This window comes from Falco biarmicus, chromosome 1, assembly GCF_023638135.1.
Source record: "Falco biarmicus isolate bFalBia1 chromosome 1, bFalBia1.pri, whole genome shotgun sequence".
NCBI classification, from domain to species: domain Eukaryota; kingdom Metazoa; phylum Chordata; class Aves; order Falconiformes; family Falconidae; genus Falco; species Falco biarmicus.
The window spans coordinates 3,450,088-3,468,754 of NC_079288.1; the positions used below are offsets into that span (position 1 = coordinate 3,450,088).

The 18,667-nt window shown below is 40.0% G+C and overlaps 1 protein-coding gene across 3 annotated transcripts in view; it reads right to left on the reverse strand.

The window, feature by feature from the left end:
• Window positions 1-18,667, reverse strand: part of CEP112 (centrosomal protein 112) — a 171,843-nt gene that overhangs the window by 39,643 nt on the left and 113,533 nt on the right. For all 3 annotated transcript variants that reach the window (XM_056330394.1, XM_056330410.1, XM_056330402.1), the window contains 2 exons: window positions 6,739-6,801; window positions 2,697-2,846 (listed from right to left, as the gene is read on the reverse strand). In XM_056330394.1, coding sequence (XP_056186369.1) covers window positions 2,697-2,846; window positions 6,739-6,801 — 213 coding nt within the window. The remainder of the gene's footprint in view (window positions 1-2,696; window positions 2,847-6,738; window positions 6,802-18,667) is intronic.

Sequence of the window (18,667 nt, forward strand, 5' to 3'; positions counted from 1 at the left end):
TTCTTAGAAGTTTCATTTACTCTTTTATACTAATGTTTAAGATATTATTTAAAACACCTAATCAAGATTAAGGAAATGGATGCAATCATGAAAAAATGGCAATTTAGAAATCTTTACCTAGCAAAGAGAGTCAGGAATTTGAATTAACATCAAAATCAGGTATTATGGCATCCACATCTGGATATCACTTTACTGACTAAATCCAAAAGTTCTCTGAGAGCCAGTTGGTTTCTGTAAAAATGCATTTCTCCCTTTGAAAGGAAATAATAATTGGAAGGTCTTACAGGAAGTCACCCGAGAGCATAGAAAGGAAATTGCAATCTGTTCCTCAACGTTCGTTTAAACCAACATTATATTTAGCAAATGCCCACTTTTTAACGATAGTCTTTTTAATAGCTTATACTATATTAAGTCTTCCCAAAGGCCTATGCTATACTAGGAATTGCTTTGTTTTTAGAATGTTTCTTCATCATCTCTCAAGGTCTTCAGCTTGCCCTAGGTCAGATGTTGTTCCCCATCTCCAGAGCACCTATGATTCCACTTTCACCCAAACCAATTTTTTTTTGCCCCGGGCTAATAAAAAGCAAAGTATTTCTGCATATGCTCATCTAGAAGTTTGTGTGATCCTTCAAAATACCAAGTGATCAAATACTAAACCCAGCTCTTTCTGTTTCCAGAAGTATACACAGCAGTTTACCTTCCTAAGAACTGTTTGGGTATCTGGCTTTCAGCAAGTTTCCATTAAATCAGTGGTTTCAAAGGAAGATTTTTTTAAGTAGTAGAATATTAATGATATTAAACAAAGTTCAAGAACTCCATGAGGAACAGCTCCTGCAATTTCTTCCCCAGGTTGACCAAATCTTACAGAACACATGCTCACAGTACCCGTACAAAAAGCTCTCTGGGACACCTGCTCAGAAACCCCGTGCAGAATCCCTCTGTGGGTTTTATGTATTCCATTACATTGTGAGGTAATAACATAAAAATTAAGTTTATAATAGCTGAACACAGATTTACATGGAGAAGGATTTCATACAACCTATAACCATTAGTGTTCAACACCGAACCATACCAACAGCTGAACTATTTCCACTGAAAGTAACTGAGTTTAAGTGAAGCTACAAATGCAACGGTAGTATTTGCACCCAGGTGCTCAGAAAAAAACCCTGGTAAACTGTCTAAAACATGTTTTTCAAACATATAACTCAAAAAAGTAAGCATGATAACTGGAATTACAGCATGTATCTGACTACACGGAAGACTGTCCCACTGTCTCCAGGTCTCTGTATCTAGGTGGCCACTGCAAAAGCGGAGAACTACAAACAGGACATTTTCCTAAAGTGGCAAAATCCACCTATACCCCTCAGGAATGTGATTTTTTGAATTCTGTTTGTAGAGCCTAGTGATAACGCAAACTCCCTCTGGTGATTCTGTTTGGATAGCAGATTATAGCCGACATGATAACAGTTATAGCTTTGACAGAAGAGACTACGGAATGATCAGAAAGAAATTTCTGCTCCTCAACACACACAGAAATAAAGGCAGATATTTTCCTTAAGAAAAAAAAAAATCATTAAACAATTTACGAAAGAAAGGAAAAAGAACACTCCACAGATGATAAGATAGTAATGTCAACCTAATTTCATTATGCAAATCATTCAATATAGAGCACAACATTAACTGTACCGTAATTGAACATCAGATAGTTCTAACATGTAAAAGCTCCCATGGTTTCTTTACAGCACAAGTTAGACAAACCGTAGGAGTTCATGTTTTTCATGAGTTTCTAGATTTAACAATGTAATTCTTTGTTTGGTACTAGTAGAGGGCTTTATGAAGAAGAAAAAAAAAAAGGAATTTCCTTCTTCTATACAACTTTTAATGAAGTGTTTTCGTTGTCAACCCTAGCAGATTATATAGTTTGAAAAATTTTCCATTGCTCTTTACTACTCTGAAAGGAAAAATGTTTGGAAAATAATTCTGCTTGCTTCTGCAGGTGGGATTCTCTGCAGCCACTTTGAATCAAGGTGTCAAAGCAGCAAGGAGCAGAGTCCAAATGGCCAGAACCCATAATCAATCAAAGCTGCTTTGAAAAAGGCCAGAGAACGCAACTCTGATGCAAAATGTATGGAAATCTAATCCAACAAAAAAAGTTACGAATAATAAATACTTTATCCCATTTGTATTCAGCACAGATTTTGCATCTAGTTTGCAATGGAACCTAAGAACATACTTTCCTTCATTGCATCCTTAAACATGCAAGTTGAGTGTTTTGTGAAAACCAGGCTAAAGCCCGTGCTGTCCTGTGCCGCTGGCTCTCAGGTGGTGCAGCTCAGCTCTCCTACTTCTCAGCTTTTTTTTTTTTTTTTACCCCAAGTACTGAAAGCACTGTATAAAGGTGCTGAAAATATGTTAAAATATCTAAGTCACCAGTAAAAGAAAGAAAACAGGAAAGTTTTAAGTATTTGACTGAAGTGGATGGATTAGACTCGCCAAAAGCCAACGTGTAACGCAGACGCCTGATCAGCTAGAGGAGAGCGCCTGAGTCGTCAGATACGTCAAAGTCAAAGGTCCAGCGAACGGAACCAGCGAGCACTGTGCGAACAGGAATGATAACTGCATTCATCTGCCTACTGCAGAACTTTTAATTACACTCCAACAGCCAGCAGCACGGGTGACTACACTCCCCAGATTACCTTGATCGCTCGGTCATTATCCGTTATCAGCTGCTGCTTCGTATCTTCAAACTTCTGTACAACTTCCTGCAGCTGCTGCTGGGCGGTGAGCTGCTGCCGGCTGCTCTCCTCCGCCAGGGATGCAACCGTTGTCTTAAGCTCAGCTATGATCTGCAAAGAAAACAGCACGCTCAGTCTCTCTTCAGTAAAAGGCATGTGTGTTGCATGTTTTTACGTGCGGTACAAGGCATGGCATTGGCAAACTCTGCTGGGCAAGCTGAATATTTTAAAATTAAAATATTACATGCTAGCAAGCATGAAATTCCACGCGACAAAAAGGAAGAGAGTAAGGCTGCGAATGACAAAAATTGCTGAACACAAAATATTTGGAAGGGTTCTCTGCAATGACATTCCAAAATATTTACTCATGAGAACAAAGCACATCTGTGATCTTCAAAATCAAGCACGTTCCCAGTCTCTCACTGCACCGAAACCAGTAGTGCAAATATACAGCGTGATGATGGTGGTGTGTGTTTTCTAGAAGGACACTTTATAGCTTGATACTGCAGAGAAGAAAACACCCAAATTTACATACTGGGCTGAAATTTAAACTTGACGGTGAAGTTTCTGAGCTGCTGAAAGGAGCACATTCTCCTCAGCAGGACAGCGGGGGCCTCATTCAGTGCCCAGGACCCTTAAACCATTCACTCCTGATTTGTTGAAATGGACTTGTTTCACCTTTTTTATCACTGTGGAAAGTCATAATTAAACCTGATCCTTTAGGCATATTTACAGAATTTTATGCCGACATGTCATCACCTACCAAAGCTCTTAAACATATGGGAGAGTCGCTGACTTTAATGTATATATTCAAGCTTAAGGTTAAGCTGCTGCAGCAGCATAATACAACCTAATTCTAAAAACACTTTAGCACATAGGCAGCTCAGGGAGGGACGACCAGAGTGCTCAGCCTTGGGTGTTTGCAAGGCCTCCTCATTGCCACAGACACGCAACTATACTCAGGCCACAGTTCTTTAGGAAAAAAACATTTTGAAACAACTACTAACAGGACAGGAGTAACTACGTAGTAAGGAATGTGCTCAAGTGAAGGTACTAGAATCATGGGGGAAGGGGTAAAGAAGATTAAAACTCTACTGTAAATTTACTGCTCTGATTTACACCCTGAAAACCCCAGAAAGTAACACAGACGATGAGTAACACCTAGACAGATATTTCTGTATTTCTATTCTAAAAACGAATAAATACTAAAAAAGATAACACCGCCAATCAAGAGGGAGGCAGTTTGCTCTTAATGAGATCAATGGGCCAAAGTTTAGAGATTATCTGGATAGGTGCGACTCTTGAGGCAGAATTAAGCAATATCAGTGGCTTAGCAATTTAGGTCATCATTTAGATGACACAATTCACACAAATTCAGCTTTGCTAGGTGTGTAACACCTGCAGCGAGAAAGCAGGAGAAAGCAACGGATCAAACTGTTGAGCTAGCATCTTGAAGCCGTGCCAACCTATACCACTTCGTGTATGTTTCATTTTGACCCTTTTTAAAAAGAAAACAAAGTAACAAACTATTTAAGGTACCACAAAAATGAGATTTAAAGCTTTCACTGGGTTAAGACCCTGGACTAGCATAGGAGTTTGAAATGCATGCAAGGAAATTTCAGCATGAATTGATGGAGAAAGATCTGCTTTGTGCAGTACTTTTCAGGGAAAAAAAATAATCTGTTTACTTTGCATAAACTTCAGAGGAAATTTCTTGAAATATCTTCTCTGTGTGGGTGTTAAAAGCGAATGTTCCAAGAGGCCACAGAGAGTAAGATTAGACAGATGTTGTCAGCAACATGACCACAAGAAAAGTTGCAATTGACCTATTATTAATACTGAACTACAAAAAAAAAAAAAAAAGAAAAAAGAAAAAAAAATAAACCCACCAACCAAAAAACAACCACCAACAAAAAGCTATGTTCAAGTAACTTTAGGGATTTGATTCAAACCCACAAAAGTAAAGAAATTCAGACATTAGGGCGAAACTGCTGTATTGTGCCAAATAGCCCTGACATATGATGTCTGTGTTGTGCCTGCCACAGAAAGCGCGGAGCCGTGCCAGTCCTGGTCACTGGGTCCAGCTCTCCCCAGTAAAGAGAACAGCACATTAGCTGCAGCAATGCCTAGCTTAAAAAAAAAAAAAAAAAAAAAAGAAAAAAAAAAGTCTAAAAATGTTTCCATTCTACAAGCCAATAAATTTCAGTCTGACAAAATTTATTATGACGTTTAGGTTACAAGGTTATTACATTGTACTACACTACCTAGGTGTTCCCACTGTAACAATTAAAGCAATTTCCCTTATCCCTTGTTTAAAAATTCAGAAATGCTTAAACTATTCCATCTGTCTTTAACCAAGGGACCAAGACCCGTTTCTGTACTGGCAGTACGCTATGGCTGGCACCGAGAGGCTGACGTCTGATTGCACTCACCAGGCACGACAGGAACAGAAACGACAGTGACAAAAGGCAAAGCTGTCAGCAATGACAGGGTCTCCTCCTCAAGACCTGGCATGCATTAAACCTTCCTGCTTGGGCTTTATCGATATTCTGCTATGCTGGTTCACAGGGCAAGACAAAAAAAAAAAAAAAAAAAAAAGTAGGGTTTGGTGGTGGTAGTTCTTTCTTTCTTGCTAAATAAGGCTCTCACCAAATGACTAAAAGGGCATTTAGGAGAGCGTTTGCTCTGGCCTCCCACTGAACCATGGAATGGGGGAGGTTGGAAGGGACCAGCTCCATGCAGGGTCACCCAGAGCTGGTTGCTCAGGGTCCTTTCCAGTCAGGTTTTACATATCTCTAAGGATGGAGACCCCACAACCTCTCTGTATGCAAATAAATGTGCAAAAAGCACATTAGGTTTTAGAAATATAACGTAAAAACGTATTTAGCAACGATTCTGATAAATGCAGCCTCCCAAAAATGTAGTGTGTAAAAGCTATAGTCCAATAAATTTCACTGGCACAACTGAAGTCACAATTTTGGACAACTGTTACAGAGAGTGGGGCCCAAAAGGTAGCTGAAAAGCTGAAATCTAGAGTTTTAAAATATTTTAAAGTGTTAGTAAAACAGTAAAGTTTGCAGTTTCTTGTTACTGTCTCACTGATGGCTCCCGCCTAGCTTAGAGGCTTCCAAACCATTCTTCGTAGTGTTTTCATTGATTTTAAAAGAGTATTATTAGGCTATCGCTACTATTGCTGAAAACGCACTTTGCGAGCGAAAGGCAGGCGTTCTGCTGCGGTTGGGAGGAATGAGAAGAATGATACCTCCACGTAAATCCTCGTGGCAATTTTCTTATTATTAAAAGCTTAACTTCTGGTTGCATCTCCATCGTTTTTCACACTTCAGTACTACCTGTCACTCAAACTGAAGGCTGAAATATGTAAAAATCATCCCGTCTTATCATTTTAAAGCATACATGTGAATTTAAGACACACTTTCCTCTTCCATGTTCAAAAGACCACTCCAAAGAACAAAAACTCAAGTCGAAACCAGTTTGCTTTCAGGACACTGACATTCTTCAAAGTGTTATTTTGGGCAGAGATGCTGAACTGGCTAGGAGCGACAACATGCCGCAGGCAGCGTGGGGACGGCTGTCCTGCCATCAGCAGGCGGGCAAACACCATCCCAACACGGAACGGAAGCCCTGGTGGTGCAACTGCTCCTGATTTTATGAGCCGTGCTGGCTGACGGGGCACCTCACCTTCCCCTCCGCTGACAGAGGGAGGATTCAGTCCTCCTGGCTGCTCAGGAGATTAAAAAGTAGATGAAAAAGATTAAACTTGGAACTCCAAAAAACCCCACCCATTGCTTCTAGACAGCTCAGTGCTCTGTGTTTTTTGAGAAGTTAAAAACCTCCAAGACAGACACTAGATGTTTGATTTGGGACGTGGTTATGACTTCTCTTATCATCAAGACCCACACTTAAAAGCAGAAATAATTACACTTTTCATCAAGTTTCCAAATCAAATGGATTCACCTGAGGTTCCTCTCTTCTCGCTACCTACCTGCGAGGATTTAGCCAGCTTCTGACTGTACTCCTTCTCAGTCTGCTTCAGCCGGCTGTTTGCCTGAAACACACACAAAAGGCGACCAGATTAGCTCAGCTGAAGAACGTGTACAGACACTTTGCCACCGACCCCTCCGCTTGGCACCTCATCCACATGCCTATCGCCGAGCGGCTGGGACCCGCGCCAGCCCCAACGCCCTTTTGTGGCAGCCAAAAAACCGCAAGGGCTTGCCTTTGATCTCCAGCCAACTATTCATCACTTAAAAGAGGGGAGAAATTGTACCTCTGCTGCCAATTATTAGAAAAACATAAAGACCTCTGCGGATTAAAAAAAAAATAATAAAAAAAAAAAGAGAGTGAGTGAGTGTGTGTGTGTGGCAGGGGAAGGAGGCAATGCACACACACGAGTTTTCCAGGGTGATTTTGTTTCTGAACAGAGGGAAAAGGCAAGGAGAAAGCCCCAGACACAGGCTGCCAGGGTGCAACGTGACACAGAGGACACAATGCCACCTCTCAGCTTGGTGTCTGCAACTGCCTTTTGTCCCAGTGCACGTCCCTTCCCAGCTAAAGGTGGTGACCACACTGAAAATCCACCCAAGGTGCAGATGAACCCACCAGGGGCTCTTGGAACATACAGCCCTCTCCTCCTCCTCGTGTTTTTTGTTGTTTGGGTTTTTTTTTTTTCACAACTCAAAGATAAAGAATAAAATAAAGGGAAAACAAGGCTGCTTTGTCATATTGGAATTCAATAAGCACATATTTCTATACCGCTGGGGTAAAAGAGCTCTTAAGGTTTTTTCCACAAATAATAAATAATTCAGTAACCATAATAGTAATAATAAAAAAGTAGATTCAATTTAACTTCAGGACACAACTGCGATTTCTTTGCATTTCTTGCAAAGTGCCACAGTATTGTACTGATAGCCCAGCTGCAAAACGCTGTCCTCAGATGAACTGCTAAGCGCTCGCGCGTTCTTGGCTCTAAAATTTGAGGACAGGTGTCTAAGAAAAATATTTTCTTAGGGGGACAGAATATTATGAAACCGGGTCCTGAAGCAAATTTAAGCTGATTAAATTTTCAAAACCTATCTGACCTCGTGTTCAAATCTTTGATCTGTCGCCCTTGGTTTTACGGCACAGCACCCAGCACACGCGCGCTCCTTCAGCTGCCTGTGTGCCAGCGGGCGTTTTGGGGGACCACAGGAGCCTCCAGACCCTGCTTGGATCCAGCTGCAAGACTGAGACTCCATTTCTGCAAACACCAGGGATTTCAGTCAAGCAAACAGTCTCATTGATTTTACTGGACTCTAAATTTAGGAGCTTCAAGTTGCAGAGAGTGCTTGTGAATCACCACCAAGCGCGAGGGCTCCGATCGCCTTATACAAGCCAGGCAGTTACGCACAGTGCAGCTTAATATAAGTATATTACAGCCAGTTAAAAATAATCTTGACGTTTACACGATACTGCAATTTAAGATCTTGAAAACCTTCCAAGATTATGAATTTTAAATATTAAATTTTAATTTTAATAAAAAATTAAATTTTAAAATTCCAAGATTATGAAACATACAGAGGTGTCTATTTCATCTGTTCGTTAGTACTAAGAAACGTACCAAAAACATTAATTGAAACCAATTATCAAGTTTGTGCATACTTTGTGAGAACACATGTTTTGGTCATTTTTTCTTATAAATAATGGCGCTACATACTGGCACATCCAAGAATGCTAGAGCAGCAGACAAATTAAAATTCCTCTTCTACATTGATCATTTGAATTGTGCCACATACACCACAAGGGCATACCGTGGGGCTGCGTAAATACAAAGCGGGCAGTAACACAGCAGCAGCGGTGCCAGGCATGCTGCATTGCTCTTTGTACTCAGGCTGACCCATGTTAACACTCTTTCCACTGTACTGTCGTCTAGTTTCAGATTACGTTTTACCACCCCTGCATATCATAAAGTGACTGAAGCTGCCAGTTTATCTTTAGGGGAAAAAAAGTGAAAAATAAATTACAGTAATAGTATAAATTACTGTTACTCCCAGAAAGGGAGCGATACTAGCCAGCAAGGCACTGCAAAGAAGATCACATTACAGCTGCTCTCACTCAACTTGCCTGGGGTAAAAGTCTTCATCTTTCATAGAAGCAGCTTTATAACCTCCTGAACCCATAGAATAAATCCCAATAAATAATAAAAAAACCACTCATAACTTCCATAAACAAATTAGAACTTGTTTATTCACACTGAGTAGGACCAGGATGACCTCTGATAGATGTGACAGAGGCGATCCAAAAGAAAGATATGCTGAATTTCAGCATTTCATTCCTAACTGAAGGCAGAAAAAGTATATCCTACCGGTTTATTTAAAGGCAATTATAAAATCTTATTTTATAAATGGCTTTAAAAAATTCCCATTAGCAAAATGTTTACAAGTCGTCTCCCAGTCATCGACGAACCACAAATTCTCACATTTCCTTGCCGTCCCAAACACCCTCAACTGAGAGGTCTGATTTTTGGAAGTACTGAGCTACCAAAACTTCCACTGGAGGTGGCAAACACACATTTAGGCCGGCTCTAGCTGTCCAAAAGTGGCGATCTCGACCTTGTGGCACTAAAAGCTACAGTCACCCGCTGATTTCAAGCTTTTCTCTCCAGGTCTGTAACACCTCGCAGGTCTGGCATCGTCACGGCTGCGCACGTAGCACCAGTGGAGCTCTGCAGAAGGCAGCTTCTACATGTTATAGCACACTGGAAAGATCTGAAAAAGGTCTAATTCATGGTGATGTGTGGCAACACTCTTTTCCGTTGTTGCCTTTTACTGCAGAAATAGAAAATTTCTCCCTTTTGAAAACCTACAACTAAACTAACGTAATACCTCTGAACTAGAGGCTGTCGCTGTGCAGCCTAGGGAGGAGAAACCTGCCTCCCAGGGGCACATACAGCATCGTGGCACACAAAAAAATACCTTTTTACTTTTTTATTTTTAAGGAACAACTTACAGCAAAGTAAATAAGCGTAGCTGTGTACAGCGAGCATCGCAGCGAGTCTCTATGACACCTCTCTTCACCAAGGAGAAGGCTCACACCGGCACGGTGCTCACAAGCAGCTGCCTGGGCTCCTTCTTTTCTAAGAGGCTGCTCGTCTCACACATTGTACAAAGCCAAAGCCGCTTCTGTATTATTTTAAGGGCATTCCCTCCCTTTCAGGTTACATGCTCTTTCAGAAACATAATGAATAAGAAACTAACTGGAAGGTGAATGCTCGGAGGGTCAGCCAGTATTCATTAAAGTCTAACTCTTTTTTTATAGCAATGGGCAGCGCTGCAAATATAGTTAATGGTCTTAAACTAGTTTTCCGTGTGTGAGAGGTAGCTGGTGAAATTCACACTTAGCAAAAGCTTGTCAGAAATATCAATTGTAATATCCATTTTTATAATGAAAAGGTTTAAATTGGGTAAGCCATAGAGGAATTCCACTGATTCAAAAATTAACTTCTGTTTAGTTTCACACAGTTAATACATATTTTAGCTAAAATTATCTGATTATGACAATTTTACGTGCAGTTATTTTATATTGCATGAGGACTTTTGCATTAAAAAGATTACGTCCTTGTTACAGTTAATTGGCTTTAAAAACCAACTATAATTCTACAAGCCTTAAAGCATCATATTGTGGTTGCTGAGTAAAATGGCAATGACTTAAACAAAACATTTCACATAAAAATTAAAAATGGTATTAGCACTGCAGATGTGGGATCTGAATTAATAGATGCTATTCTAACACCACTTGATTTTCATTTTTTCCTTTCATGAAATGGAACAGCATTACTAAGAATAGAAGAGCCAAGGATCTATGATGGGACCACAACGCAAAAGCATACCACATCCTACCCTATTTATAAAGTCATTACTTTTTTTTTTTTACTAATTAAATTTTTAAATAAACTTAAAAAAAGACTTTTTAAGGTGTAAGATGTATTAGAGGGGACTTCTAGGTCCAGTTGATGGAACGCGTGCCCTGAACAGCCCTGGGGGCTCTCACCGCTACGACCACATCTTGGTGTCACGAGTAGCTCCAGCTGCACGATGGAGTTGGCAGGCACAGGGACAACTTCATCCCCCATCAACATCCATGAAGGTGTTTAGGATGTCTTGAATGTTTATCAAAAATGCAGCTGTTAAGAATTTTCTGGAACAGTATGGATTTGTCCACAGGGACATGGTTTAGCGGTGGATTGGCGATGTTAGGTTTACAGTTGGACTTGATCTTAACTTTTCCCAACCTAAATGATTTGCTATCTTCCAGTTTTGGAAGGGTGATTTTGGGATGGTAAGTGAGACTTCAATTAATGCTACAAAACTAATGGGAAAATGAATTCCTGCAACCCAAATGCGGATAGATCTGTAAGAGTTAAGGATCATTGTGAAATGCTGTTCATCTCTATATGAATTACAGTTTTGTGACAGATTCCACAGTGTTTCAATTTGATTTCAATCTCCCCAACACATAAATAAAAAAAACGTCACAAACATAAATCTCAAACCACCAGGTTATCTCTCTCTCCACCCATATTCTCTAATAGAAAAGCAGATTTAAAGAAACTTGTTTAGGGCACTAGCTATGAAAGAATCATTTTCAAAATGCCTGCAACTAGCTAAATGATGGCCATACATAAGTTGATCCCCCATAATTAGTTAGATAAAAGTGTAAGCAAAGTAAAAAAAAAAAGAGGAAAAAAAAAAGGGAAAAAATCAAAGGGTGGGGGAAGGAGAAGAAAGAAAACTTGCTCCAGGGAAGAAGCAACTGTTCTCTGATGTGCAGCAAAGAATTTAACATCAAAGAACTAATGTAAATGGGGCCCATTTACCTTAAAAAACAACACACCACACCACATTCTGGAATATTTCTATTTAAGTTTGACAGCATTATGCTTTGTACGAAAATTCAAGATTGTGTAATTTGACAGATGTCAAAAGAAAATGACCTTCAGAATGGCTAACTGTAGCAATTTTTGTTACCAAGTATGTTAAACCACTCTGTACAGTATCTGTTTAAACTTCAGAGATTACCAGATCACCTTTTAAGTTCATCTGATTGTACATAAAAATTTCATTTCCACCTCAAAGCCTGAAATGTGGGTTTTCCTTATGTGCCTCTAATACCACCAGTGGGTGACTTCCTACGCCACTACTCTTCTTTGTACTGCTCTCCCTGCCAGCCAGCCACCAAATGGAAAGCTGAACCTCTGCCTAACAGTGAAAATAGCAAACCAGCTCAAGCATGTCATTTGAGCCACCCGAAAACTATTAAAAATAGTTGAATATCCAAAATGATGTTAACAGAATAATTAGTCAAGTACCAAATGACTTCAAGGGCTTTGAAAATGAATGATAGAAATCCCCAAATCCTATTAGTATTCTGTTTTATATTACACTTTTGTAGGTCTATAAATCTTTTTCTTTTTTAAAATTTTTTAAAAAATATATCTTTAGAACCCTCTCATTCATGTGCTAAGTACTTTTCATTGGGGAAAAAAAACCAAGAATGAATAGAAATGAATTTGACACTCCACCTGTATGGAGAATTCCTCTTCTGCAGGCCACTGCAGTTCTGTGCTAATGGGGGCTCACTGAAAAACTGCTCGCGCAATTTGTGCCTTAGGAAAATTCCGACTTCCAGTCTTTTCATTTAAATCGACGGTGCGTTTCTAATCATTCTGAAATGATGTAGAGAAATTAAGTACCAAAATTTGACTCTTCCAAAAATTCTTCTACCGGACTCCAACTTCACGGTGTCTGATACCAAAGTTATACCGTCCTTACACCAGTATGCAATTACTAGCTTCACCTAAAGGGATTTATCAAGCATCTAAATATTTCCCAGCATCACCAATACAGATTTCTATTCAACACTGCAGCGAGCCAGGCCCTTATTTAAAACAAACTGCATGATTTGGCCTAAAATACAAGCCCTGGATACAAGACAAGGTTTTAAAACTAGATGAATAGTCTAAGTTTGCCACGTGAGGTCGTTTGATACATTAACTATACTTTATACAAGGTAGTACCGACGCATGCATCAGGCATTTAAAGCACCGACAGTGAATTACAGTTTAATGTGAGGATGGACTACGACATTTTGCCAAAACAGTGCGGAGGCAGGTGGCTTTCACATTATAGCACGATTCCTTCTTTTGCTCAACACTCAAATAAGATGAACCGAGTAAACCCAGTGAAGATGTTGAGACTGCGACACTCCCCATTTTTGGGTACTGAAGCCTAGTTTTCCCGCGGCTCCGTGCCTAAATCTGGTACGGCACAAATACATGTCTGGATTACCATCGTCAATATTTCCTGGTTTTATTCTGTTCTGTCCAACTAAATTAAGACTGTTATTTACAGTGGGTTTAAGACGTTCTATCAAAAGGGGCGGTGTTTTCTTTTGCAGAGCCTTAACAAATACAACATGCACCCAACGGGAACTGTTTGAGCTTTTACAAGCTGCCTTTATTCATCAGAAATACCGGGCACCTCTGCTGCACAGGCACCTCGCTTGCTCATGTGCACTCCGTCTCTCTCTCCCACTCCAAGATAAAGGAGTTTACAGAACTGCTTGTATCACTCAGGCCCAGATGTTTCTGGTACCCAAACAGCTAAACACCCAGTAAAGTCACGGAAGGATAGGCTGCTAAACATCTTTGAAGATGCAAGTCAAGGCTAAAGTTTCCTCCGCAAACAGAAGGCAACAGTACCGAGATGTGACGCTGATCCGTGATTTGACTCAGTTAAAGACTACTTAACATGAAACGGGAGATTTCTGAGATCTATGCCCTTCATCATTATATATCAGCTGAGTTTACACGCCTCGATTTTTGCCAAGGAGAGGCTATAATGCTCTTGAAAGGACTACAAAAGGATGAAAATGCCATTTGTATTTTTTAGATTCTCGATTGCTGTTTTAAGTTGAATTTTGCGGCAATAACAAGCAAGTGTTAGGAAGATGATGACTAGAAAAAAATGCTACATATGTATCATTTTGAGATACAACCTCTTTTTGTTAAATAGAAGGAAAACTGGAAACAAAAGGACAGGCTCGGTATTACTCAGTTAACTTGTATTACTAACTTACATCATTCGATGAGAGCCCAACAAAAGTTAAGCTTCTCCAGTTGGAAAGACAAACACTGAAAATACAACAAAATCCCCTAACAAATCTATGATCTGAAGCAATCACTGTTCCTTAGCAAGATTATGCTGGATTACTGTTCGTAGTTTTAAATACAACAAAGCTTCCCCAAAAGGACGACGACTTCACGGAGCCAGAAAGCATTACTGTACCGATGAGTAACTGTGCGCAAGTCCAGCAAAGTCCCAATTAAAAAGAGAATGGAATATATTGCTCAATCATGAAAGCAATTAAAAACATAAATAAGACATTGCAAGACTCTTAACATTCCCAATGTTTAATTATTTATCCATTCTCCATCCTGCAGCTGTAGGTCAGAATTAACTCCTCTGAAATAAAATACAGGAGAACTCTTTTGGGGATTTGTACCTTATTCATTTTCGAGCAAACACTCAAATTCATTTCAAATTCACACAAGAACTGCAACAGTTTCACCTAAATCAGATTTTCTACAAGTTAAACACCCCTCCTACACTCAGATGTGATTGTGAAACTACTTTGATCTCTGTTCCCAAATTTATTGCTCTGTGTAATCCATGACAAAATATAATGTGATTTACTGTATCTCTATATGACAGCCCAGCAGCTGACAGAACTTAATAATTTAGCATAAGAAAAAAACCTTCTGGCACCAAAATATACAAATCATAATTGAGGCACTTTAGTATCACATTACAATGAAGCATATGCAGACTGATCATAAGAACTTCAAAACAATTAGAATTCTTTCTCACTCATTTAATGAAGGTGGGTTTTACTCCGTGACATGTTCTGCAGCTGTAAGCAAGTCGTTTTGGAACACTTTTGTTTCTTCACATTAAAGACTCTGAAGGACTAACAACACCGTTTTGCCCCTTCCCTATTTCCCAAACACTCCTTTTCCCCTCCAAAAAGCAGAAGGAAAAAAAAAAGCCACCTGCAGCTTTTCTGTATTATAAAGATATGAAGAAAGAGCAAGTAAGTGTAAACAACGTCTTCAAATTGTGCCAGAATTTAAATATGCAATAAAGATGGTTTATATTAGTTTTGTCTTGATAACTGAGCATTTTTTCTAAAGAAAGCTACATTAAAAAACTGCAATATCCAAATACTGACCTAAGTGGGGACGTGATGGACATGTTCCATGGGGCAGCTTTTGCTTTGGCTTGTGCTGTCTCTTGGGTTTGGGGGACTTGAGAGTAAGGGATGCACTACCCCCAGGAACTTTCAAGAAAAGTAAGAACATGGAGCTCATGGCATGGGATGCAGAAGAAATTTCCATTTAGTACTTACTAATTCCAGGTAACAAACACCAGTTACTGTTGTTTGTATAAACACCACCATGAACGAGACCCAGTGAAATCAGCAGCGACCACCACAGGTACTGGGATCCAGTAACGGGGCATCGGTTGTCAGATCTGTCCTCTCACTCCTGGCTAGGCACCCAGACCAGATGGTATTCATTCAATAATTCTGAAAGAATCTAAGAATGAATTGGCAGAGTTGTTTAAAAAAAAATAAATAAAAAATCTCACATTACAATCAGCCACCGTACTGGAAAATAGCCAATGTTATTCCTAATGTTACAGTGTACCCTGGGATGTAAAGATAAGTGAAACTGGTAAATTGGAGAAGTATGTACATGCAACCAGCCTCCACCAAGACAGGTAGTATTGTGAAGGAAAAAAAAAAAAGACAGAACGAGGTAATGATTCAATTTGGCTTTTGAAAATATTAAATAAAGTTAAAATAAGCAATTGTGTATTACAAGATAAAGTTGGTGTGTTACAGTTTGTTTGGACAGTACAGTAGACAGAGTAGCTCAGGAAACCACTGAAAAAATAATTAGAACTGTTGTTCTGCCACTGGAAAAGCCTCCTGCGCTTTATTCCCAGGAAAAGTAAGACTGAACCATCAGTGGTACCAAACCCACCAGGTACGCCACCCCTAGGCAGGCTCCTGGGCCACCGAGCCCACTGTCCTCTCCAGCCGCCACGGCAGGGACCGCATAAACCTGCCCCCCGCATTGCCCCCGCACCAGGCTGCGCCTCAGGGAAGTCAGAGGTTAAATCCCTGTGTATCCCCATCGGTGACTGGTTACCATCATGCTGCTCATAAAGCTGTTCAATCCTTTTCTGACCCTGTTGATGATACCTGCCGTCACAACACCACGGAAATCCCTCGGAGGAGCTCACCGTCTGTCGGTCAGAGAAAACCCTTCCTCCACCAGCCTTCAATCAATCTCTTATTTGTTGCCAGCAACTACGCCCAAGTTCTTGGGTGGTGAGTAATGACTCCACGTTCCCCTTACCCACCGCCTCCACGGCTCTGTGAGTCTTGACCTTCTGAAGCTGCCCCAAAGCCTACAGCCTGCAAGCCACAGAGCATCTGAAGTGCCCTGGTGTGGCGGGGCGGGAGCAGGGGTCTGACACCGACTCAAGAAAGAAACGGGAGACAGAGAAGACAAAAAAACCCACCTGCAAATACTTCTTAGACAGATACCTTAGATTAATGTCAGTTAATTAAAAAAACCTCCAAAACACCAAAAAACCCCACCAAAGTTCTCAAACTACTAACCAACTATAATTGATACAATGAGTGAATAAAGCGTGCTGAAAGACAGGCCACGTGACACAGCTCTAATTTTAATTATATCAGTCCTTGCCCTGCTGAAAAGTATCTTTTTAATTCCACATTTTGTCATAATTTAGCATCTAGCTAAATAATGCTTCTTGTCTGGTTCTCATTTCTTAACAGTATTGCATCAGTCATTTTACTTTTTAACCCTACGGTGTTATTTGTGAATCCAAATAACACGGTGCTCGATCTCTTCTCCAAACATTTATGAAGGTGGTAAAAAGTAAACCTCACGCTCACGGGCACCTATTTTATTTCCACAGCGACACTTACACCAACTCTTCTTGGTTACCTCTGGAGCCAGATTAATAAATACAACTGATGGGCAGAAATCATACCTGTTGTCTTCTGCTTTGTTTTTCTGAGGGTTTTTTGGTTTGTTTGTTTTCTTTCAAAGGAGGTAGAAGCAGAGTAATTTTGTGTGAATAACTGAGACCATTGCTTTGAAACATCTCCAGCAAGGAGAGTGCCATAAATGCCGTTTAGTCTCATCCGATTGAAATATCCCTGAGATTATTCTGCCATATTTTTGTTCATGTTTGGCTCTGTTGGTTGAAGACTCTTCCAAATGGCTCCCCTAAGGGATGATGCAATTCCTGTGACCACATTCCTGGTCCACTATCATCTTTCTTTTCCTTTGGAGGAATAAGAAGCAGTGCAAAAGGGACACACGAGAGAGGAGAGGGGTTTCCCTCCCCTCATCTGTGAGCAAAATCTTGTTGCAAGATTTGCTGTGAAGGTACTATTAAAGGCAGATTAAATAATCTGCACTCCTTGTGCTAACATACACCAACTTTGCTATAGAAATTTTTATCTTTTTTGAAAAACTTTTCTTTTTTCTTGATCTTCTAGGCTTTTGGCAGACTTTCCCCAACAAAGCCAACATACTGTGTTCATTTTGATTAATATTAGTTGGTGAATCACTAACACTGTGTCAGAATGTTCAAGAACCAAATCTACGTAAATGTACACAGAGTTTATGAAACAAAACCAAAAATATTGCTACTCTGGAACAGAGAGATAGCATCATAGACAACAGTTCTCAGATTATAATGACAAAGATTCAGAGATGCAGGAAACATCCAACTCTTCTGGGTAAGAATTAGAGATTTCAGATTATTCACAGCTAAGGCCTAGGGAAAAGAATCTACGTAATAGACTCAAGCAAACATTTAAAAATTTTAGTCTGAAAAAATACCACATATACAACAACTGGTAGAGATCCTGAATGCATTCAGCAAGGAGAAAAACATAGGTCTACATTATAATTAGATACCAATTTAATGATATCATTATACTTGGGAAGAATACATGTCCACATTTTATGGCTGAATTATTTGCCCCCATGTAAATAACCAGGGTATCGCTGCAACGAGTGTGAAAATAGTTCATGTGGATGCTCACATAAACAAAGCTCCCCGTACTATGGCTATCAGTGTTCCAGTTAATGAAGTGAAAGGTGTCACTCAGAGCAAAGACTTCATTATGCTAAGAAGTCTAAGCAGGTACCCACAGAACTGCTGCAGAGATGGTCCAGTTCCCAGAAGGTGTCAGATACAAAGATGGAACCATTTTTGGTAGTTAATGAAACGTAGAGTTGGCAGAGAAGAGCAAGGGCTGGAGCGCCAGTATCCAACAACGTAAGCTAATGGAAAGCATGCAGCGCTTGTTCTTTATGAGCAGTAACTGCTTAGGGGAAACTCAATACTTTTAATAGAGTATCTCTTGGATTATCTCTTTAATCTCTGAAGATGTCATATTCTTTCCCTTCATCTTCTATTTCTTTGCCAGTGGTGAACAGCATGACATCATCTGTATAAGTACTGACAATAGCGCCAAAACAGATATTGTGAATCAAAGAGATTCCTACATCTGCCGTGTGAAAATATGCCCAACGAGCATCTCCAACTGGACTGCATCCTAGGGCTGTACTTGCGAGTTAATTAATCCAGCATCACAAAGCTTGATGCTAAAGGAAGGACTGAAATGTTCACTGGGGCACATCATCAGTACTTTAGTTGCAACTGAATGCAAGTAGGAGTTGCTCAAAAATTAAGCATCTAATTGTAGGACATTGTCTGCAGATTATCGAAAAAGGGTCTGTTACAAAAACATGGTATTACAAC